This window comes from Cherax quadricarinatus, chromosome 28 (assembly GCF_038502225.1).
Source record: "Cherax quadricarinatus isolate ZL_2023a chromosome 28, ASM3850222v1, whole genome shotgun sequence".
Lineage (NCBI taxonomy): Eukaryota > Metazoa > Arthropoda > Malacostraca > Decapoda > Parastacidae > Cherax > Cherax quadricarinatus.
This window is the reverse complement of record NC_091319.1, coordinates 24,799,175-24,824,064: the sequence shown is the minus strand read 5'-3', so window position 1 is coordinate 24,824,064 and position 24,890 is coordinate 24,799,175. Positions and strand designations below refer to the sequence as shown.

Sequence of the window (24,890 nt, the reverse complement as noted above, 5' to 3'; positions counted from 1 at the left end):
CTCCCTCTTACTTGTTGTTGCCACCTTCCTCTTTTCCCATCTACCTCTTACTCTAACTGTAGCTACAACTAAATAATGATCCGATATATCAGTTGCCCCTCTATAAACATGTACATCCTGGAGCCTACCCATCAACCTTTTATCCACCAATACATAATCTAATAAACTACTTTCATTACGTGCTACATCATACCTTGTATATTTATTTATCCTCTTTTTCATAAAATATGTATTACTTATTACCAAATTTCTTTCTACACATAGCTCAATTAAAGGCTCCCCATTTACATTTACCCCTGGCACCCCAAATTTACCTACTACTCCCTCCATAACATTTTTACCCACTTTAGCATTGAAATCCCCAACCACCATTACTCTCACACTTGATTCAAAACTCCCCACGCATTCACTCAACATTTCCCAAAATCTCTCTCTCTCCTCTACACTTCTTCACTTAATTTCAGTATATTGTACAGTAGCATCATCATGCTTTTTTATGTTACTTATACATGAAGCTAATACATGTATATGTAATTTTGTGTAATGTCTTTATAAGAATTTTTTTTTTATTTTGTAGGAGAATGGAGGAGGAAGAAAAACAGAGACGATTATTTGTAGTCCAAGAGTATGAACGGGTACTGATGCAGAAAGAAATGCTAATTCGTTTGCAGCCCCTGGGATTAGACCGTAATCATGACAGGTACTGGCTCTTCAACAACACAACTCCTGGGCTCTATGTTGAGAAGGGCTGGGTAGATCCAAACACTACCTACCGGATAAAGGTAAAATATTAGTCTCTGTTTATGTACTGTACATTTTGTTGTCCAAGTTACTATATTCTGTATCTCAGGAGGACTTACACATTATGCAAGGATGAGAAAAAGGAAACAAAATATGGGAAAGATACAGAATTAGTAGTTTTCATCGTGCCTACATTCAGGTAAATTGTAAGCTAATAACATTAAAAAATATGTACATTATTGGAATTGATAGCTAGGTACTCATTCTTTGTAAGTTAACGCATACAAGGTTTCAAAAATAGATATGATAAGGCTCAATCGTGTCAGCCCAAGTCATGAGATAAGACCAAGAGATGGAGCTCACCCCTTGCAAACTCAAATAAACAAGTACAGTACGTACTTAAAAATTAGTAAAGTATTCCCTTATTTAGTTTAATAGTTTGTTACTGAAAATGGTTCTGCAACAAAATGCATTCTGTTTGCTGATCTTTTCTTTCTTTACCCTTCTTCAGCCCTCTGACTAATACTTTTATTAGCTCCACACCTTCTCCTAATTTTCACACTCCGAATTTTCTGCATAATATTCACACCACACATTGCCCTTAGACAGGACATCTCCACTGCCTCCAACCACCTCTGGACTTCAACAGAAGTCCAGAGGTCATACTGCAGCTTTATACATCATTAGTAAGGCCTCACCCAGATTATGCAGCTCAATTCTGGTCTCCATATTACAGAATGGACATAAATTCGTTAGAAAACATTCAGTGTAGGATGACTAAATTAATACATAGCATTAGAAGTCTTCCCTATGAAGAAAGATTGAAGACTCTTAAATTACATTCACTTGTTAGAAGAAGAATGAGGGGAGACATGATCGAAGTGTATAAGTGGAAGATGGGTAATAATAAAGGGGATATTAATAAGGTTTTGAGGATGTCTCTCCAAGAGAGAACCCGCAGTAATGGATTTAAATTAGAGAAGTTTAGATTTAGAAAGGACATAGGAAAGTATTGGTTTGGAAATAGGGTAGCCGATGAGTGGAACAGTCTGCCTAGTTGGGTTATTGAGGCTAGGACTATGGATAGTTTCAAATTTAGGTTAGATAAATATACGAGTGTGAGGGGTTGGATTTGATTGGGACTTGCAAATGAGTGGATAGAGTTTTTTTTTTTTTTCTATTATCACACAGGCCGATTCCCACCAAGGCAGGGTGGCCCGAAAAAGAAAAACTTTCACCATCATTCACTCCATCACTGTCTTGTCAGAAGGGTGCTTTACACTACAGTTTTTAAACTGCAACATTAACACCCCTCCTTCAGAGTGCAGGCACTGTGCTTCCCATCTCCAGGACTCAAGTTCGGCCCGCCGGTTTCCCTGAACCCCTTCATAAATGTTACTTTGCTCACACTCCAACAGCACGTCAAGTATTAAAAACCATTTGTCTCCATTCACTCCTATCAAACACGCTCACGCATGCCTGCTGGAAGTCCAAGCCCCTCGCACACAAAACCTCCTTTACCCCCTCCCTCCAACCTTTCCTAGGCCGACCCCTACCCCGCCTTCCTTCCACTACAGACTGATACACTCTTGAAGTCATTCTGTTTCGCTCCATTCTCTCTACATGTCCGAACCACCTCAACAACCCTTCCTCAGCCCTCTGGACAACAGTTTTGGTAATCCCGCACCTCCTCCTAACTTCCAAACTATGGATTCTCTGCATTATATTCACACCACACATTGCCCTCAGACATGACATCTCCACTGCCTCCAGCCTTCTCCTTTTATAGACCCATCTGCTGACACGTCCACTCCCAAATATCTGAATACATTCACCTCCTCCATACTCTCTCCCTCCAATCTGATATCCAATCTTTCATCACCTAATCTTTTTGTTATCCTCATAACCTTACTCTTTCCTGTATTCACTTTTAATTTTCTTCTTTTGCATTATTTTATTTTATTATCACACCGGCCGATTCCCACCAAGGCAGGGTGGCCCGAAAAAGAAAAACTTTCACCATCATTCACTCCATCACTGTCTTGCCAGAAGGGTGCTTTACACTACAGTTTTTAAACTGCAACATTAACACCCCTCCTTCAGAGTGCAGGCACTGTACTTCCCATCTCCAGGACTCAAGTCCGGCCTGCCGGTTTCCCTGAATCCCTTCATAAATGTTACTTTGCTCACACTCCAACAGCACGTCAAGTATTAAAAACCATTTGTCTCCATTCACTCCTATCAAACACGCTCACGCATGCCTGCTGGAAGTCCAAGCCCCTCGCACACAAAACCTCCTTTACCCCCTCCCTCCAACCCTTCCTAGGCCGACCCCTACCCCGCCTTCCTTCCACTACAGACTGATACACTCTTGAAGTCATTCTGTTTCGCTCCATTCTCTCTACATGTCCGAACCACCTCAACAACCCTTCCTCAGCCCTCTGGACAACAGTTTTGGTAATCCCGCACCTCCTCCTAACTTCCAAACTACGAATTCTCTGCATTATATTCACACCACACATTGCCCTCAGACATGACATCTCCACTGCCTCCAGCCTTCTCCTCGCTGCAACATTCATCACCCACGCTTCACACCCATATAAGAGCGTTGGTAAAACTATACTCTCATACATTCCCCTCTTTGCCTCCAAGGACAAAGTTCTTTGTCTCCACAGACTCCTAAGTGCACCACTCACTCTTTTTCCCTCATCAATTCTATGATTCACCTCATCTTTCATAGACCCATCCGCTGACACGTCCACTCCCAAATATCTGAATACGTTCACCTCCTCCATACTCTCTCCCTCCAATCTGATATTCAATCTTTCATCACCTAATCTTTTTGTTATCCTCATAACCTTACTCTTTCCTGTATTCACCTTTAATTTTCTTCTTTTGCACACCCTACCAAATTCATCCACCAATCTCTGCAACTTCTCTTCAGAATCTCCCAAGAGCACAGTGTCATCAGCAAAGAGCAGCTGTGACAACTCCCACTTTGTGTGTGATTCTTTATCTTTTAACTCCACGCCTCTTGCCAAGACCCTCGCATTTACTTCTCTTACAACCCCATCTATAAATATATTAAACAACCACGGTGACATCACACATCCTTGTCTAAGGCCTACTTTTACTGGGAAAAAATTTCCCTCTTTCCTACATACTCTAACTTGAGCCTCACTATCCTCGTAAAAACTCTTCACTGCTTTCAGTAACCTACCTCCTACACCATACACTTGCAACATCTGCCACATTGCCCCCCTATCCACCCTGTCATACGCCTTTTCCAAATCCATAAATGCCACAAAGACCTCTTTAGCCTTATCTAAATACTGTTCACTTATATGTTTCACTGTAAACACCTGGTCCACACACCCCCTACCTTTCCTAAAGCCTCCTTGTTCATCTGCTATCCTATTCTCCGTCTTACTCTTAATTCTTTCAATAATAACTCTACCATACACTTTACCAGGTATACTCAACAGACTTCTCCCCCTATAATTTTTGCACTCTCTTTTGTCCCCTTTGCCTTTATACAAAGGAACTATGCATGCCCTCTGCTAATCCCTAGGTACCTTACCCTCTTCCATACATTTATTAAATAATCACACCAACCACTCCAAAACTATATCCCCACCTGCTTTTAACATTTCTATCTTTATCCCATCAATCCCGGCTGCCTTACCCCCTTTCATTTTACCTACTGCCTCACGAACTTCCCCCACACTCACAACTGGCTCTTCCTCACTCCTACAGGATGTTATTCCTCCTTGCCCTATACACGAAATCACAGCTTCCCAATCTTTATCAGAGATTATTTCTTGGGTAGCATTGAAAATTGGGTTGGGCAAATGTTTTGTTAGTGGGATGGATTGTAAAGGACCTGCCTAGTATGGGCCAACAGGCCTGCTGTAGTGATCCTCCTTTCTTATGTTCTTATGTACCTCCTCGCTGCAGCATTTACAACCCAAGCTTCACACCCATATAAGAGTGTTGGTACTACTATACTTTCATACATTCCCTTCATTGCCTCCATAGATAGCATTTTTTTGTCTCCACCTATACCTCAATGCACCACTCACCTTTTTTCCTTCATCAATTCTATGATTAACCTCATCCTTAATAAATCCATCTGCTGACACGTCAGCTCCCAATATCTGAAAACTTTCACTTCTTCCATAGTCCTCCTTCCCAATGTGATATCCAATTTTTCTTTATCTAAATCAGTTGATACCTTCATCATCTTACTCTTTTCTATGTTCACTTTCAACTTCCTACCTTTACACACTCCCAAACTCGTCTACTTACCTTTGCAATTTTTCTTTAGAATCTCCCATAAGCACAGTATCATCAGCAAAAAGTAACTGTGTCAGTTTCCATTTTGTATTGGATTCCCCATAATTTAATCCTACCCCTATCCCCAACACCCTAGCAATTATTTCTTGTACAACCCCATCTATAAATACAGTGGACCCCCGCATAACGATCACCTCCGAATGCGACCAATTATGTAAGTGTATTTATGTAAGTGCGTTTGTACGTGTATGTTTGGGGGTCTGAAATGGACTAATCTACTTCACAATATTCCTTATGGGAACAAATTCGGTCAGTACTGGCACCTGAACATACTTCTGGAGTGAAAAAATGTCGTTAACCGGGGGTCCACTGTATATTAACCAACCATGGTGACATTACACATCCCTGTCTAAGACCTACTTTTACTGGGAAGTAATCTTCTCTTCTACACACCCTAACCTGAGCCTCACTATCCTCATAAAAACTCTTTACAGCATATAGTAACTTACTATCTATTCCATATACTTGCAACATCTGCCACATTGCTCCCCTATCCACTCTATCATATGCCTTTTCTAAATCCATAAATGCAATGAAAACTTCCCTACTTTTATCTAAATACTGTTCACATATGTGCTTCAATGTAAACAATTAATCTACTCATCCCCTACCCATTTTAAAGCCTCCTTGCTCATCCGCAATCCTTCTCTCTGTCTTACCTCTAATTCTTTCAATAATAACCCTACTGTACACTTTTCCAGGTATGCTCAGTAAACTTATTCCCCTACAATTTTTGCAGTCTCTTTTGTCCCCCCTTTCCTTTATATAAAGGAACTATACATGCTTTCTGCCAATCTCTAGGTGCCTTCCCCTCTTTCATACATTTATTAAACAAAAACTCCAACCATTGTTCCCCTCCCCTGCTTTTAACATTTCTGTCATGATCCTGTTAGTTTCAGCTGCTTGACCCCCTTTCATTCTACGTGATGCCTCACGTACCTCCCCCATACTCACATCCTGCTCCTCTTCACTCCTAAAAGATGTTATACCTCCCTGGCCAGTGCATGTAATTACCGCCTCCCTTTCTTCATTGACATTTAAAAATTCCTCAAAATATTCCTGCCATCTACTCAATACCTCCAATCTACTAACTCCTTTACTCTGTTTTTAACTGAAAAATCCATTTGTTCTGTAGGCTTTCTTAACTTGTTTATCTCGCTCCAAATTTTTTTCTTATTTTCATCAAAATTTCTTGACAGTGCCTCTCCCACGCTATCATCTGCTCTCCTTTTGCACTCTCTCACCACTCTCTTCACTTTTCTTTTACTCTCCATATACTCTGTCCTTCTTATTACACTTCTGCTTTGTAAAAACCTCTCTTAAGCTACCTTTTTCTCTTTTATCACACCCTTTACTTCATCATTCTACCAATCACTCCTCTTTCCTCATGCACCTACCCTCCTGTAGCCACAAACTTCTGCCCCACATTCTAATACTGCATTTTTAAAACTATTCCAACCCTCTTCAACCCCCCCCCCCCACACACACACACATACACACACTATTCATACTTGGACTAGCCCACCTTTCTGCCGATAGATGCTTGTATCTGATCCTAACTTTTTCCTCCCTTAGTTTATACACTTTCATGTCTCTCTTACTTGCTGTTGCCATTTTCCTATTGTCCCATCCCATCTACCTCTTACTCTAACTGTAGCTACAACTAAATGATGATCTGATATATCAGTTGACCCTCTATAAACATGTACATCCTGAAGCCTACCCATCAATCTTTTGTCCATCAATACATAATCCAACAAACTACTTCCATTAAGTGCTATATCATACCTTGTATACTTATTTATCCTCTTTTATCATAAAAGATGTGTTACTTATTACCAGATCTCTTCCTGCACATAGCTCAATTTAAGGGTCCCCATTTTCATTTACCCCTGTCACCCCAAATTTACCTACTACTCCCTCCACAACATTTTTACCCACTTTAGCATTGAAATCCCCATCCACAAGTACTTTCTCACTTGGTTCAAAACTCTCCATGCACTCACTCAACATTTCCCAAAATCTCTCTCTCTCTCCTCTACACTTCTCTTCTCCAGGGGCATTAATGCTTACTATAACCCACTTTTCACATCCACCCCTTATTTTACTCCACATAATCCTTGAATTAATACATTTATAGTCCCTCTTTTCCTGCCATAACTTATCCTTCAACTTTATTGCTACTACTACTTTAGCTCTAACTGTTTGAAACCTCTGACCTAATCCCATTTATATCTTCCCACTGAAACTCTCCTACCTCCTTCAGCATTGTTTCACTTAAAGCCAGGACATCCAGCTTCTTCTCATTTATAACCATAAATGAAGAGAGAAGTGTAGAGGAGAGAGAGAGATTCTGGGAAATGTTGAGTGAATGCGTGGGGAGTTTTGAATCAAGTGTGAGAGTAATGGTGGTTCGGGATTTCAATGCTAAAGTGGGTAAAAATGTTATGGAGGGAGTAGTAGGTAAATTTGGGGTGCCAGGGGTAAATGTAAATGGGGAGCCTTTAACCCTTTGAGGGTTTCGGACGTACTAGTACGGCTTACGACCCAGGGTTTTTGACGTACTAGTACGCCTAATTCCAGCGCCCTCAAATCTAGTGGGAGAAAGCTGGTAGGCCTTCATATGAAAGAATGGGTCTATGTGGTCAGTGTGCACAGTCTAAAACAAATCCTGCAGCACACAGTGCATAATGAGAAAAAAAAAAACTTTGACCATTTTTTTGGAATAAAACAGCGACTTTGCACTGTATTTTCATATGGTATTTATTGTTGTATTCTAGTTTTCTTGGTCTCATTTTATAGAATGGAAGACATATTACAGAAATTGAGATGATTTTGACTGGTTTTACAATGAAAAGTACCTTGAAATTGAGCTCAAAGTAGCAGAAATGTTCGATTTTTACCAAATTTCAAAATTAAACAAATCGTGCCAAGCGTGCAATACACGTCAACTGGTGAGTCTAATATTCTTTCACAAGTGCACCAATAATATTTATACCATTTTTTACACTAATGCAGTAGTCTGCATAACAGTAAATCTTATATTTTTTGTGAGAATAAAAATTCGAAGTGGAAAGGAAAAGAATATAAGAGGGGCCTTGAGACGTGACTAATGACCAGAGGAAATGTCATTTTAGTGCCAGGAATGTCTTTCTTGTTTATTCTGGACCCTATTCGGAAATTGGCATCTTTTGAAATTTGTGTGAAATTGGCAAAATTGCTAAATTCTGACCACTGTACTGGATAGTTGAATTTCATAAATGGGTGGTTTCTTGCACTCATTCGATAGAAAAAATGGAGTTCTAGCGAAATATTCATGTTTTTTGTTGACTAGTACAGTGGAATTGGCCAAAAATGGGGCTCAAAGTGGGCAAAATCGCCGATGCGTAAACATCGCCGAGACCGCTAACTTTCCGAGAGCATAATTTTGTAAGTTTTCCATCAAATTTCAAACTTTTAGTGTCCTTATGATCGGGAAAAGATTCTCTATCTTTTCATAAGAGAAAATAATTTTTTTTTTTTTTTAAATATGGCCGACCCTGAGAACAAGTTTCGGAGAGGGCCTGTCGACCCTCAAAGGGTTAATTGAGCTATGTGTAGAAAGAAATTTGGTAATAAGTAATACGTATTTTATGAAAAAGAGGATAAATAAATATACAAGGTATGATGTAGCACGTAATGAAAGTAGTTTGTTAGATTATGTATTGGTGGATAAAAGGTTGATGGGTAGGCTCCAGGATGTACATGTTTATAGAGGGGCAACTGATATATCGGATCATTATTTAGTTGTAGCTACAGTTAGAGTAAGTGGTAGATGGGAAAAGAGGAGCGTGGCAACAACAAGTAAGAGGGAGGTGAAAGTGTATAAACTAAGGGAGGAGGAAGTTCGGGTGAGATATAAGCGACTATTGGCAGAAAGGTGGGCTAGTGCAAAGATGAGTAGTGGGAAGCTTGAAGAGGGTTAGAATAGTTTTAAAAATGTAGCTTATGAGAGGTTTTTACAAAGCAGAAGTGGTATAAGAAGAGCAGAGTATATGGAGAGTAAAAGAAAGGTGAAGAGAGTGGTGAGAGAGTGCAAAAGGAGAGCAGATGATAGAGTGGGAGAGACACTGTCAAGAAATTTTAATGAAAATAAGAAAAAAATTTGGAGTGAGTTAAACAAGTTAAGAAAGCCTAGGGAAAGTATGGATTTGTCAGTTAAAAACAGAGTAGGGGAATTAGTAGATGGGGAAAGGGAGTTATTAGGTAGATGGCGAGAATATTTTGAGGAACTTTTAAATGCTGAGGAAGAAAGGGAGGCGGTAATTTCATGCACTGGCCAGGGAGGTATACCATCTTTTAGGAGTGAAGAAGAGCAGAATGTAAGTGTGGTGGAGGTAAGTGAGGCATTACGTAGAATGAAAGGGGGTAAAGCAGCTGGAACTGATGGGATCATGACAGAAATGTTAAATGCAGCGGGGGATATAGCGTTGGAGTGGTTGGTACTTTTGTTTAATAAATGTATGAAAGAGGGGAAGGTACCTAGGGATTGGCGGAGAGCATGTATAGTCCCTTTATATAAAGGGAAAGGGGACGAAAGAGATTGTAAAAATTATAAAGGAATAAGTTTACTGAGTATACCAGGAAAAGTATACAGTAGGGTTATAATTGAAAGAATTAGAGGTAAGACAGAATGTAGGATTGCTGATGAGCAGGGAGGCTTCAGAGTGGGTAGGGGATGTGTAGATCAAGTGTTTACATTGGAGCATATATGTGAACAGTATTTAGATAAAGATAGGGAAGTTTTTATTGCATTTATGGATTTAGAAAAGGCATATGATAGAGTGGATAGAGGAGCAATGTGGCAGATGTTGCAAGTATATGGAATAGGTGGTAAGTTACTAAATGTTGTTAAGAGTTTTTATGAGGATAGTGAGGCTCAGGTTAGGGTGTGTAGAAGAGAGGGAAAATACTTCCCGGTAAAAGTAGGTCTTAGACAGGTATGTGTAATGTCCCCATGGTTGTTTAATATATTTATAGATGGGGTTGTAAAAGAAGTAAATGCTAGGGTGTTCGGGAGAGGGGTGGGGTTAAATTATGGGGAATCAAATTCAAAATGGGAATTGACACAGTTACCTTTTGCTGATGATACTGTGCTTATGGGAGATTCTAAAGAAAAATTGCAAAGGTTAGTGGATGATTTTGAGAATGTGTGTAAAGGTAGAAAGTTGAAAGTGAACATAGAAAAGAGTAAGGTGATGAGTTTATCAAATGATTTAGATAAAGAAAAATTGGATATCAAATTGGGGAGGAGGAGTATGGAAGAAGTGAATGTTTTCGGATACTTGGGAGTTGACGTGTCGGCGGATGGATTTATGAAGGATGAGGTTAATCATAGAATTGATGAGGGAAAAAAGGTGAGTGGTGCGTTGAGGTATATGTGGAGTCAAAAAACGTTATCTATGGAGGCAAAGAAGGGAATGTATGAAAGTATAGTAGTACCAACACTCTTATATGGATGTGAAGCTTGGGTGGTAAATGCAGCAGCGAGGAGACGGTTGGAGGCAGTGGAGATGTCCTGTCTAAGGGCAATGTGTGGTGTAAATATTATGCAGAAAATTCGGAGTGTGCAAATTAGGAGAAGGTGTGGAGTTAATAAAAGCATTAGTCAGAGGGCAGAAGAGGGGTTGTTGAGGTGGTTTGGTCATTTAGAGAGAATGGATGACATGGAAAGCATATAAATCTATAGGGGAAGGAAGGAGGGGTAGGGGTCGTCCTCGAAAGGGTTGGAAAGAGGTGGTAAAGGAGGTTTTGTGGGCGAGGGGCTTGGACTTCCAGCAAGCATGCATGAGCATGTTAGATAGGAGTGAATGGAGACGAATGATACTTGGGACCTGACGATCTGTTGGAGTGTGAGCAGGGTAATATTTAGTGAAGGGATTCAGGTAGTAGGTTGGTAGACAGCAACCACCCAGGGAAGTACTACCGTCCTGCCAAATGACTGTGAAACAAAAACCTGTAACTGTTTTGCATGATGGTAGGATTGCTGGTTTCTTTTTCTGTCTCATAAACACGCTAGATAACAGGGATATCTTGCTTCTCCTACTTACACTTTGGTCACACTTCACAGACACGCACATGCATATATATATATATATATACATACAGGCCGGACTTGAGTCCTGGAGATGGGAAGTACAGTGCCTGCACTCTGAAGGAGGGGTGTTAATGTTGCAGTTTAAAAACTGTAGTGTAAAGCACCCTTCTGGCAAGACAGTGATGGAGTGAATGATGGTGAAAGTTTTTCTTTTTCGGGCCACCCTGCCTTGGTGGGAATCGGCCAGTGTGATAATAAAAAAAATAAAATAATACATACATCTAGGTTTTTCTCCTTTTTCTAAATAGCTCTTGTTCTTTTTTATTTCTTCTATTGTCCATGGGGAAGTGGAAAAGAATCTTTCCTCCGTAAGCCATGCGTGTCGTATGAGGCGACTAAAATGCCGGGAGCAATGGGCTAGTAACCCCTTCTCCTGTATACATTTACTAAAAAAGAGAAGAAGAAAAACTTTATAAAACTGGGATGCTTAAATGTGCGTGGATGTAGTGCGGATGACAAGAAACAGATGATTGCTGATGTTATGAATGAAAAGAAGTTGGATGTCCTGGCCCTAAGCGAAACAAAGCTGAAGGGGGTAGGAGAGTTTCAGTGGCGGGAAATAAATGGGATTAAATCTGGAGTATCTGAGAGAGTTAGAGCAAAGGAAGGGGTAGCAGTAATGTTAAATGATCAGTTATGGAAGGAGAAAAGAGAATATGGATGTGTAAATTCAAGAATTATGTAGATTAAAGTAAAGGTTGGATGCGAGAAGTGGGTTATAATAAGCGTGCATGCACCTGGAGAAGAGAGGAATGCAGAGGAGAGAGAGAGATTTTGGGAGATGTTAAGTGAATGTATAGGAGCCTTTGAACCAAGTGAGAGAGTAATTGTGGTAGGGGACCTAAATGCTAAAGTAGGAGAAACTTTTAGAGAGGGTGTGGTAGGTAAGTTTGGGGTGCCAGGTGTAAATGATAATGGGAGCCCTTTGATTGAACTTTGTATAGAAAGGGGTTTAGTTATAGGTAATACATATTTTAAGAAAAAGAGGATAAATAAGCATACACGATATGATGTAGGGTGAAATGACAGTAGTTTGTTGGATTATGTATTGGTAGATAAAAGACTGTTGAGTAGACTTCAGGATGTACATGTTTATAGAGGGGCCACAGATATATCAGATCACTTTCTAGTTGTAGCTACACTGAGAGTAAAAGGTAGATGGGATACAAGGAGAATAGAAGCATCAGGGAAGAGAGAGGTGAAGGTTTATAAACTAAAAGAGGAGGCAGTTAGGGCAAGATATAAACAGCTATTGGAGGATAGATGGGCTAATGAGAGCATAGGCAATGGGGTCGAAGAGGTATGGGGTAGGTTTAAAAATGTAGTGTTAGAGTGTTCAGCAGAAGTTTGTGGTTACAGGAAAGTGGGTGCAGGAGGGAAGAGGAGCGATTGGTGGAATGATGATGTAAAGAGAGTAGTAAGGGAGAAAAAGTTAGCATATGAGAACTTTTTACAAAGTAGAAGTGATGCAAGGAGGGAAGAGTATATGGAGAAAAAGAGAGAGGTTAAGAAAGTGGTGAAGCAATGTAAAAAGAGAGCAAATGAGAGAGTGGGTGAGATGTTATCAACATATTTTGTTGAAAATAAGAAAAAGTTTTGGAGTGAGATTAACAAGTTAAGAAAGCCTAGAGAACAAATGGATTTGTCAGTTAAAAATAGGAGAGGAGAGTTATTAAATGGAGAGTTAGAGGTATTGGGAAGATGGAGGGAATATTTTGAGGAATTGTTAAATGTTGATGAAGATAGGGAAGCTGTGATTTCGTGTATAGGGCAAGGAGGAATAACATCTTGCAGGAGTGAGGAAGAGCCAGTTGTGAGTGTGGGGGAAGTTCGTGAGGCAGTAGGTAAAATGAAAGGGGGTAAGGCAGCCGGGATTGATGGGATAAAGATAGAAATGTTAAAAGCAGGTGGGGATATAGTTTTGGAGTGGTTGGTGCAATTATTTAATAAATGTATGGAAGAGGGTAAGGTACCTAGGGATTGGCAGAGAGCATGCATAGTTCCTTTGTATAAAGGCAAAGGGGATAAAAGAGAGTGCAAAAATTATAGGGGGATAAGTCTGTTGAGTGTACCTGGTAAAGTGTATGGTAGAGTTATAATTGAAAGAATTAAGAGTAAGACGGAGAATAGGATAGCAGATGAACAAGGAGGCTTTAGGAAAGGTAGGGGGTGTGTGGATCAGGTGTTTATAGTGAAACATATAAGTGAACAGTATTTAGATAAGGCTAAAGAGGTCTTTGTGGCATTTATGGATTTGGAAAAGGCGTATGACAGGGTGGATAGGGGGGCAATGTGGCAGATGTTGCAAGTGTATGGTGTAGGAGGTAGGTTACTGAAAGCAGTGAAGAGTTTTTACGAGGATAGTGAGGCTCAAGTTAGAGTATATAGGAAAGAGGGAAATTTTTTCCCAGTAAAAGTAGGCCTTAGACAAGGATGTGTGATGTCACCATGGTTGGTTAATATATTTATAGATGGGGTTGTAAGAGAAGTAAATGCGAGGGTCTTGGCAAGAGGCGTGGAGTTAAAAGATTAAGAATCACACACAAAGTGGGAGTTGTCACAGCTGCTCTTTGCTGATGACACTGTGCTCTTGGGAGATTCTCAAGAGAAGCTGCAGAGATTGGTGGATGAATTTGGTAGGGTGTGCAAAAGAAGAAAATTAAAGGTGAATACAGGAAAGAGTAAGGTTATGAGGATAACAAAAAGATTAGGTGATGAAAGATTGAATATCAGATTGGAGGGAGAGAGTATGGAGGAGGTGAACGTATTCAGATATTTGGGAGTGGACGTGTCAGCGGATGGGTCTATGAAAGATGAGGTGAATCATAGAATTGATGAGGGAAAAAGAGTGAGTGGTGCACTTAGGAGTCTGTGGAGACAAAGAACTTTGTCCTTGGAGGCAAAGAGGGGAATGTATGAGAGTATAGTTTTACCAACGCTCTTATATGGGTGTGAAGCGTGGGTGATGAATGTTGCAGCGAGGAGAAGGCTGGAGGCAGTGGAGATGTCATGTCTGAGGGCAATGTGTGGTGTGAATATAATGCAGAGAATTCGTAGTTTGGAAGTTAGGAGGAGGTGCGGGATTACCAAAACTGTTGTCCAGAGGGCTGAGGAAGGGTTGTTGAGGTGGTTCGGACATGTAGAGAGAATGGAGCGAAACAGAGTGACTTCAAGAGTGTATCAGTCTGTAGTGGAAGGAAGGCGGGGTAGGGGTCGGCCTAGGAAGGGTTGGAGGGAGGGGGTAAAGGAGGTTTTGTGTGCGAGGGGCTTGGACTTCCAGCAGGCATGCGTGAGCGTGTTTGATAGGAGTGAATGGAGACAAATGGTTTTTAATACTTGACGTGCTGTTGGAGTGTGAGCAAAGTAACATTAATGAAGGGATTCAGGGAAACCGGCAGGCCGGACTTGAGTCCTGGAGATGGGAAGTACAGTGCCTGCACTCTGAAGGAGGGGTGTTAATGTTGCAGTTTAAAAACTGTAGTGTAAAGCACCCTTCTGGCAAGACAGTGATGGAGTGAATGATGGTGAAAGTTTTTCTTTTTCGGGCCACCCTGCCTTGGTGGGAATCGGCCAGTGTGATAATAAAAGAAAAAAATAATTCAGGGAAACCGGTTATTTTCATATAGTCGGACTTGAGTCCTGGAAATGGGAAGTACAATGCCTGCACTTTAAAGGAGGGGTTTGGGATATTGGCAGTTTGGAGGGATATGTTGTGTGTCTTTATATGTATATGCTTCTAAACTGTTGTATTCTGAGCACCTCTGCAAAAACAGTGATACTGTGTGAGTGTGGTGAAAGTGTTGAATGATGAAAGTATTTTCTTTTTGGGGATTTTCTTTCTTTTTTGGGTCACCCTGCCTCGGTGGGAGACGGCCGACTTGTTGAAAAAAAAAAAAAATCATCTCTTTCTTATCATTCGCAGAACATCCATGCACATTCAAACATCCCAGTTTGATGGTTTTCTTCTTTTTCTTTTTAGTTTACTATACGGGAAAAGGGGTTACTAGGCCATTGTTCCCTGCATTTTAGTTGACTTTTACAACACGCATGGCTTACGGAGGAAAGATTCTTATTTCACTTCTCCATGGATATTAAACGAAAAGCAATGAGAACAAGAACTATTAAGATAAAATCAAAGAAAACTCAGAGGAGTGTGTATACATAAATGTGTACAAATATGTTTAGTGTGATCTAAGTGTAAGTAGAAGTAGGAAGACGTACCTGAAAACTTGCATGTTTATGAGACAGAAGTGAGACACCAGCAGTCTTACCATAATGTAAAACAATTACAGGATTTTGTTTTACTCGCTTGACAGGACAATAGTACCTCCCTGGATGGTTGCTGTCTATCAACCAATGTTTTTAAGCAGTTTGCTAACACTTTTTCTTTTGTACCATCTTCTATGCTCTCTACTTATATTTAATCTTCTAGATTTCCTCGGTGGTACTTACTTAATACAGACCTTGTAGGCTTCTTTGTTCAACTTTTCAGGGGCTGGTGAAGTTTTGGGCACTTGTATTGGATAAGTTTCTATTGCATGTAGAAAAGGACAAATTTGGCAAGAGGAGTTGTGGACGAGCATTGCAAACTGTCAAGTTATGTCACTAGGCAGCGTTAAAAATGGGCAATTTTTAAAAGGGTTGGCTGTGCTATATCTCCCTAGCATGGGCCAATAGAGATACTGTGGTGCGCCTTCATTCTTTTATTTGGAATTCATTTACTGTGACTGTTTTCAGGCTGAAAGTCCAAGAAAACAGCAAGGAGGCTTGATACTTAATGGCAATGAAGATTCTGGTTCGGATTCAGATGACAAACCTTTAGCTACTATTAAAGAAGAATTGTCTACAGGTAGCCCTAGAAAGGTAAGGTTTTCTATACATTTTTATTTTTATTCTTTGAATCTACTGGAGTACATTTTCACATTTGTTAAGTATAAAGAAAGTCACATTTCTTTATTCTCACTCTACCTATCTAGTATACGTAATGTACGTATTTCATTGGCATCTTGTTCCATCTGCTAACATTACATCCTAGAATGGGTGGCCTTGTGTAGAATCTTTTCTCATCATTTCATATTCCTTAGTGTCAAAGACTGAAGAGTGCCTAAAGTATTTGTCAGAGAATCCCACATGTTGGTTAGCTATCACATCAGTTAATTGATCTTTACCTGAGTTCACTGACAATGTGTGGAAAGATTGTGGATTTCATTAATCAGCATATGAACATAAGAAAGAAGGGACACTGCAACAGGCCTACTGGCTCATGCAAGTTATTAACATTCACTTTAGGAAGGAGCACGGCATCTGACCTAGTAGCACAAGCTAGTCAGGTCCAACTCGCACCCACCCACACCCACTCGTGTATTTACCGAACCTATTTTTAAGACTACTCAATGTCTTAGCCTCTATGACAGTACTCGGGAGTTTGTTCCACTCATCCACAACTCTATTACCAAACCAGTGATTTCCTATATCCTTCCTGAATCTGAATTTTTCCAACTTAAAATCATTGCTGTGAGTCCTGTCTTGGCTAGATATTTTTAGCACGCGATTTACATCCCCTTTATTTATTCCTGTTTTCCATTTATACACGTCAATCATATCCCCCCTAATTCTATTCCTTTCTGGAGAGTGCAGATTCAGGGCCCTCAGTCTATCCTCATAGGGAAGATTTCTGATACATGGGATCAACTTTGTCATCCTCCTTCGTACGTTTTCCAGTGCATTTATATCCATTCTGTAAAATGGTGACCAGAACTGTGCAGCATAATCTAAATGAGACATAACCGAAGATATATAGAGTTGAAGAACAACCTGAGGACTTCTATTATTTATACTTCTTGATAATGAAGCCAATGATTCTGTTAGCTGTATTGCAAACTCTAAAGCACTGTTGTTTTGGTTTCAGATTACTACTAACCAGAACTCCTAAATCCTTTTTGCAGTCAGTAAAATTAAGATCTACATTATTTAGTTTATATGTGGCATGGTTATTTTCCTGGCCAACGTTTAGAACTTTGCATTTGTCTATATTAAACTGCACCTGCCACTTCTCTGACCACTGCATGTCTATTCAAATCATCCTGAAGTGCTCTAATGTTCCTCATTAGAGTGAATTGGATGGCCTATTTTTGTGACATCGGCAAATTTGCTTATGTCGCTGTTTATTCCCTCATCTATGTCGTTTATGTAAATCGTGAACAACAAGGGGCCCTGTGGAATACCGCTTGTGATGTGCCCCATTCTGATTTCTGCCAATTTATGCAAACTTTCTACTGCCTGTTTGGCAACCATGCCTCTACCCAGGAAAAAAATTCTCCTCCTTTTCTGTGTGCCTTAAATTTCCTCAATAGCCTCTGATGTGGAACTCTATAGAAAGCCTTACTGAAGGCCATATATACAATATCATATTCAATACCATGATCTACCTCCTCAAATACCTTAGTGAAAAAAGTTAGTAAATTTGTAAGACAGGAACGCCCCTTTGTAAAACTGTGCTGAGATTCATTAATCAATTTATTCCTTTCAAGATGGCTACGAATTGCCTCGGCAATTATTGATTCCATAAATTTTCCCACTAAAGAGGTAAGGCTTATTGGTCTATAGTTCGAAGCTAAGGACCTGTCACCTGCCTTGTAAATAAGTATTACATTTACCATTTTCCACTTGTCTGGCACTATGCCAGTTTGTAGTGATATATTGAAAAGATTAGCCAAAGGTATGCAAAATTCCTCTTTACATTCCTTTAAAGCCCTTGCAAACAATTCATCAGGGCCTAGAGATTTGTTAGGTTTTAATTTCTCTATTTGTCTGAGAAGTGAGAAATGAGAAAGTAATGTATTAATTGAATGAGCATTGTGGATGTTGAAAATATTGGTACTGGAGTGTACTCTAAAGAACTGACATGTGTATTGGAAAAAGGGTTCCCATTTTATTACTGCAGTAATTCAGCTGTAGAATGGGTCCATTTCTAGCAGAAAGAGCACTATAACAACCAACAACAACAAAAAAAAAAATGCTCCTATTCCATTTAAGGTGAAGCAGTCTAGCAGAGCTCCTTCATTCCTGGCACTTCACTTTTCTAGGCTGATCATAATTCAACATTGCCAATGACTGTAAGTCTGTGATGAATGGTGGACATGATCAATACAGGAGGAAGTTCAGTTAGGTAAAATTATAGCCACTGGCTGTGAATCCCTTCCTTGTGAGGGGTGGACACGTCCAGTTCAAGTAACTTCTGGGGCGATGCGCAATGTTCTCTATAAATCAGCATTATTGCCATTTTTCTCACCTACCAAAGTTAATTATTAATTAATATATTACAACCCTTGTTCATATGTACAGTGGTCCCTTGAGTTATGATCATTTTGAGTTACAATTTACCCTCATGAAGGAATTTAGTTTTGAGTTACAAAGGAAAATTTGAGATTCGGTATATATACAATGGTCAGCATGTGTGGGTGAGCCTCAGCCAACTAGCAGTACAGTAGCTTGTAATGACACCAAATGAATGAAATTTGATGGAAAACTGAAGGAATTACGCTCTCGCAAAGTTAGCGACCTCGGCGATATTTACAAATCTGCGATTTCGCCCACTTTGAGCCCTATTTTCGGCTAATTCCATTGTTCCAGTCGACCTAACTCATAGCTATTTCTTTACAACTCCATTTTTCTCTATCGATTGAGTACAAGAAACTGCCCATTTACTGATTTCAACTGCCCAATAACGTGGTCAGAAATTTGCAATTTGGCCAATTTCACGACAATTAAAAAATATGGCAATTTCAAAATAGGGTCCAGAATGAACAATGCAGACATTCCTGGCTCTAAAATAACATTTTCTTTGTTCATCAGTCACGTCTCCAGGCCCCTCTGATATTACTCTTGCTTTCTATTTTGAATTTTTATTCATACAAAAAATAGAAGATTTATGCAGACTACTGCAATATTGTAATAATTGTATAAATAATGTCAACCCATTCATGACTGCATATTAGAATGGCTACATGAACATTTATTGGAAAATGACATCATCTGTTTACTTTTGAACATTGGCAAAAATCAAATATTTCCCCTACACTGAGCTCCATTTCAAGGTTCTTTTCATAGTAAAACCAATCAAAATCACCTCTATTTCTATAACATGTTTTCCATTCTATCAAATGAGACCAAGAAAACCAGAATACAACCATAAATACTATACGAAAATAGACCACAAAGTTGGCATTTTGACCTTTTCAGGGTCAACAGGCCCTTTCAGAGACTTGTTCTCAGGGTCAGCCAAATTTCAAAAAAAAAAAAAAAAAAAAATTTCTTATGAAAAGATAGAGAATCTTTTCCCGATCATAATGACACCAAATGTATGAAATTTGATGGAAAACTTAAGAAATTATGCTCTCGCGAAGTTAGCAGTCTTGACGATGTTTATGCTTTGGCAATTTTGCCCACTTTGAGCCCTATTTTCGGCCAATTCCAGTGTACTTGTCGACAAAAATCATAACTATTTCGCTAGAACTCCATTTTTTCTATTGAGTGAGTACAAGAAACCACCCATTTACCGATTTCAACTATCCAATACAGTGGCCAGAATTTAGTAATTTTGCCAATTTCACGCAAATTTCAAAAGATGCCAATTTCCGAATAGGGTCCAGAAAAACCAAGAAAGACATTCCTAGCACTAAAATAACATTTCCTCTGTTCATTAGTCACATCCCCATGCCCCTCTTACATTCTTTTGCTTTCCACTTTGAATTTTTATTCTCACAAAAAAGTAGAAGATTTACTGTTATGCAGACTACTGCATTAGTGTAGAAATGGTATAAATAATATCAGCGCATTTGTGAAAGAATATTAGACTCGCCAGTTGACGTCTATTGGACGCATAGCATGATTTGTTTACTTTTGAACTTTGGTAAAAATCGAACGTTTCTGCTACTTTGAGCTCAATTTCAAGGTACTTTTCTTTGTAAAACCAGTCAAAATTATCTCAATTTCTGTAATATGTCTTCCATTCTATACAATGAGACCAGGAAAACTAGAATACAACAATAAATACCATACGAAAATACAGTGCAAATTCGCTGTTTTAATCCAAAAACACGGTCTAAGTTTTTTTTCTCATTACGCACTGTGTGCTGCAGGATTTTTTTTATACCGCACACACTGACCACATAGACCCATTCTTTCATATGTAGGCCTACCAGCTTTCTGTCACTAGATTTGAGGGCGCTAGAATTTAGGCGTACTAGTACATCAAAAACCGTGGTGCATAAACCGTACTAGTACGGCCGAAACCCTTAAAGGGTTAATTAAAAAAAAGTCAGTCGGAGTTTTTTTTTCACATTATGCACTGCATGGGGCAGGATTTTTTTTGTATGGTGCACGTTGACCACACAGACCCATTGTCTCACATGTGAACCTACCAGCTTTCTCTTGCTTGATTTGAAGCTGCTAGAATTTATGAATATATATAAGTAAAAAACAGTGGCTCGTAAGATGTGTAAAACGTATATATACGACCAAAACAGTCAGAGGGTTAAGAAGCATATTTCCCTCATACATTGCCCAAGTTTCAATAAGATAGCCCAACAAATAACTGAGAAAAAAAATATTTACCAAAAATCATATATGGCAAGCCCAAGCCAGGTGCTGGAAATAAGTCACTTCGTCTGACTTTTTTGGGTTATCCTAGGTTCTCTATACATACACTGCTGTGTATAATAATCTATATAACTGTATTTGTGTATGCCTGAATAAACTTACTTATTTACTTATTTCTATTCTGTCGACTGAGTACAAGAAACCACCCATTCACCTATTTTAACTACCCAATAAAGTGGTCAGAAATTGGCAGTTTGGTCAATTTCACACAAATTTCAACAAATGCCAATTTCAGAATAGGATCCAGAATAAACAATGCAGACATTCCTGGCACCAAAGTAACATTTTCTCTGTTTATTAGTCATGCTCCAGGCCCCTCTTATATTACTCTTGCTTACCGTTTGGAATTTTTATTCACACAAAAAATGGAAGATTTGCTGTTATGCAGGCTACTGTATTATTATAATAACTGTATAAATAATGTTAACCCATTCTTGCCTGTGTATTGGAATTTGGACTGGCAGGACAGTGACGTCATTTGTTTACTCTTGAACATCGCTAAAGAATAGAACATTTCAACTACTTTGAGTTCAATTTCAAGGTACTTTTTGTCAGGAAAGCAATCAAAATCATATCTATTTCTTTAATATATCTTCCATTCTATCAAATGAGACCAAGAAAAAAAAAGAGATTTTGTTTAACAAGTCAGCTGTCTCACACCGAAGCAGGGTGACCCAGAAAGAAAGAAAATCCCCAAAAAGAAAATACTTTCATCATCATTCAACACTTTCACCTCACTCACACATAATCACAGAGGTGCTCAGAATACAACAGTTTAGAAAGCATATACATATAAAGATACACAGCATATCCCTCCAAACTGCCAATACAGTGGAACCTCTACTTGCGAGCCGTCGATGGATTGATTTTTTGCTTCCATACGTGAGCAAAATTTCTACAAGCGAGCAGACCTCAAGGTAGGTTCCTTGACACTGGTGAGGGGCTCTTGCTCTTGATCTCTGGAATTGTATCTCATTTGTTTGTTGGACTATCTTATTGAAACTTGGGCAATGTATGATAGAAAGATGCTTCTTAACATACACCAAAAATTAAAGAAATTAAGCATAAATAATGGAGTTCACTTCTCAGCAATTAGCCACCCCTTAGTGGTAATTTCGAATGGTTTTTATGGTTGTATTCTCGTTTTTTTTATCTCATTTGATAGAATGGAAGATGTATTACAGAAATAGATATGATTTTTATTGCTTTCACGATGAAAAGTACTTTGAAATAGAGCTCAACCTAGGAGAAATGGTCCATTGCCTGGCTGTTTCAGTGTAAACAAATGACATCACAGTAAATCTTATATTTTTTGTGTGAATAAAAATTACAAATTATTTATTTTTTTTTTTTCAACAAGTTGGCCGTCTCCCACCGAGGCAGGGTGACCCAAAAAAAAAAAGAAAATCCCCAAAAAACAAATTACTTTCATCATCATTCAACACTTTCACCCCACTCACACATTATCACTGCTTTTGCAGAGGTGCTCAGAATACAACAGTTTAGAAGCATATACGTATAAAGATACACAACATATCCCTCCAAACTGCCAATATCCCAAACCCCTCCTTTAAAGTGCAGGCATTGTACTTCCCATTTCCAGGACTCAAGTCCGACTATATGAAAATAACCGGTTTCCCTGAATCCCTTCACTAAATATTACCCTGCTCACACTCCAACAGATCGTCAGGTCCCAAGTATCATTCGTCTCCATTCACTCCTATCTAACACGCTCATGCACGCTTGCTGGAAGTCCAAGCCCCTCTCCCACAAAACCTCCTTTACCCCCTCTTTCCAACCCTTTCGAGGACGACCCCTACCCCTCCTTCCTTCCCCTATAGATTTATATGCTTTTCATGTCATTCTACTTTGATCCATTCTCTCTAAATGACCAAACCACCTCAACAACCCCTCTTCTGCCCTCTGACTAATACTTTTATTAACTCCACACCTTCTCCTAATTTCCACACTCCGAATTTTCTGCATAATATTTACACCACACATTGCCCTTAGACAGGACATCTCCACTGTCTCCAACCGTCTCCTCGCTGCTGCATTTACCACCCAAGCTTCACATCAATATAAGAGTGTTGGTACTACTATACTTTCATACATTCCCTTCTTTGCCTCCATAGATAACATTTTTTGACTCCACATATACAAATTATTGTTGTGTATCTCTACGTATATGCTTCTAAGCTGTTGTATTCTGAGCACCTCTGCAAAAGCAGTGATAATGTGTGAGTGTGGTGAAAGTGTTGAATGATGATGAAAGTATTTTCTTTTTGGGGATTTTCTTTCTTTTTTTGGGTCACCCTGCCTCGGTGGGAGACGACCGACTTGTTGAAAAAAAAAAAAATAATAATAATAATAATAATAATAATGAAAGAAATCTAAGCATAAATAATGGAGTTCACTTCTCAGCAATTAGCCGCCCCTTAGTGGTATTTTCGTATGGTTTTTATGGTTGTATTCTCGTTTTTTTGGTCTCATTTAATAGAATAGAAGATATATTACAGAAATAGGTATGATTTTGATTGCTTTCATGATGAAAAGTGCCTTGAAATTGAGCTCAACCTAGGAGAAATAGACCCTTGCTTGGCTGTTTCAGTGTAAACAAATGACATCACTGTCCATTCCAATATGCAGTTGTGACTGGGTTGACATATTTATACAATTATTGCAATAAGGAATAACAGTAAATCTTATATTTTTTGTGTGAATAAAAATTACAAATAATTTATATAATAATAATAATAATAACAATAATAATAATAATAATAATAATAATAATAATAATAATATGTATAATAATAATATGAATAATAACAATACGTATAATAATAATAATAGTATAATACAATGATAATAATAATATAATATGTATAATAATAATACATATATAATAATAATGTACTACATTTTTTTTTTTTCAACAAGTCGGCCGTCTCCCACCGAGGCAGGGTGACCCAAAAAAGAAAGAAAATCCCCAAAAAGAAAATACTTTCATCATCATTCAACACTTTCACCACACTCATACATTATCACTGTTTTTGCAGAGGTGTTCAGAATACAACAGTTTAGAAGCATACACATATAAAGATACACAACATACCCCTCCAAACTGCCAATATCCCAAACCCCTCCTTAAATTTAAAGTGCAGGCATTGTACGTCCCATTTCCAGGACTCAAGTCCGACTATATGAAAATAACCGGTTTCCCTGAATCCCTTCACTAAATATTACCCTGCTCACACTCCAACAGATCGTCAGGTCCCAAGTACCATTCGTCTCCATTCACTCCTATCTAACACGCTCATGCACGCTTGCTGGAAGTCCAAGCCCCTTGCCCACAAAACCTCCTTTACCCCCTCTCTCCAACCCTTTCGAGGATGACCTCTACCCTGCCTTCCTTCCCCTATAGATTTATATGCTTTCCATGTCATTCTACTTTGATCCATTCTCTCTAAATGACCAAACCACCTCAACAACCCCTCTTCTGCCCTCTGACTAATACTTTTATTAACTCCACACCTTTTCCTAATTTCCACACTCTGAATTTTCTGCATAATATTTACACCACACATTGCCCTTAAACAGGACATCTCCACTGTCTCCAACCGTCTCCTCGCTGCTGCATTTACCACCAAAGCTTCACATCCATATAAGAGTGTTGGTACTACTATACTTTCATACATTCCCTTCTTTGCCTCCATAGATAACGTTTTTTGACTCCACATATGCCTCAACGCACCACTCACCTTTTTTCCCTCATCAATTCTATGATTAACCTCATCCTTCATAAATCCATCTGCCAACATGTCAACTCCCAAGTATCTGAAAACATTCACTTCTTCCATACTCCTCCTCCCCAATTTGATATCCAATTTTTCTTTATCTAAATCATTTGATACCCTCATCACCTTACTCTTTTCTATGTTCACTTTCAACTTTCTACCTTTACACACATTCCCAAACTCATCCACTAACCTTTGCA

The 24,890-nt window shown here is 39.0% G+C and overlaps 1 protein-coding gene across 3 annotated transcripts in view; it reads left to right on the top strand.

Moving 5' to 3' along the window:
* Window positions 1–24,890, top strand: part of LOC128693317 (tyrosine-protein kinase BAZ1B) — a 304,346-nt gene that overhangs the window by 106,122 nt on the left and 173,334 nt on the right. For all 3 annotated transcript variants that reach the window (XM_053782935.2, XM_053782936.2, XM_053782937.2), the window contains 2 exons: window positions 578–782; window positions 15,971–16,096. In XM_053782935.2, coding sequence (XP_053638910.1) covers window positions 578–782; window positions 15,971–16,096 — 331 coding nt within the window. The remainder of the gene's footprint in view (window positions 1–577; window positions 783–15,970; window positions 16,097–24,890) is intronic.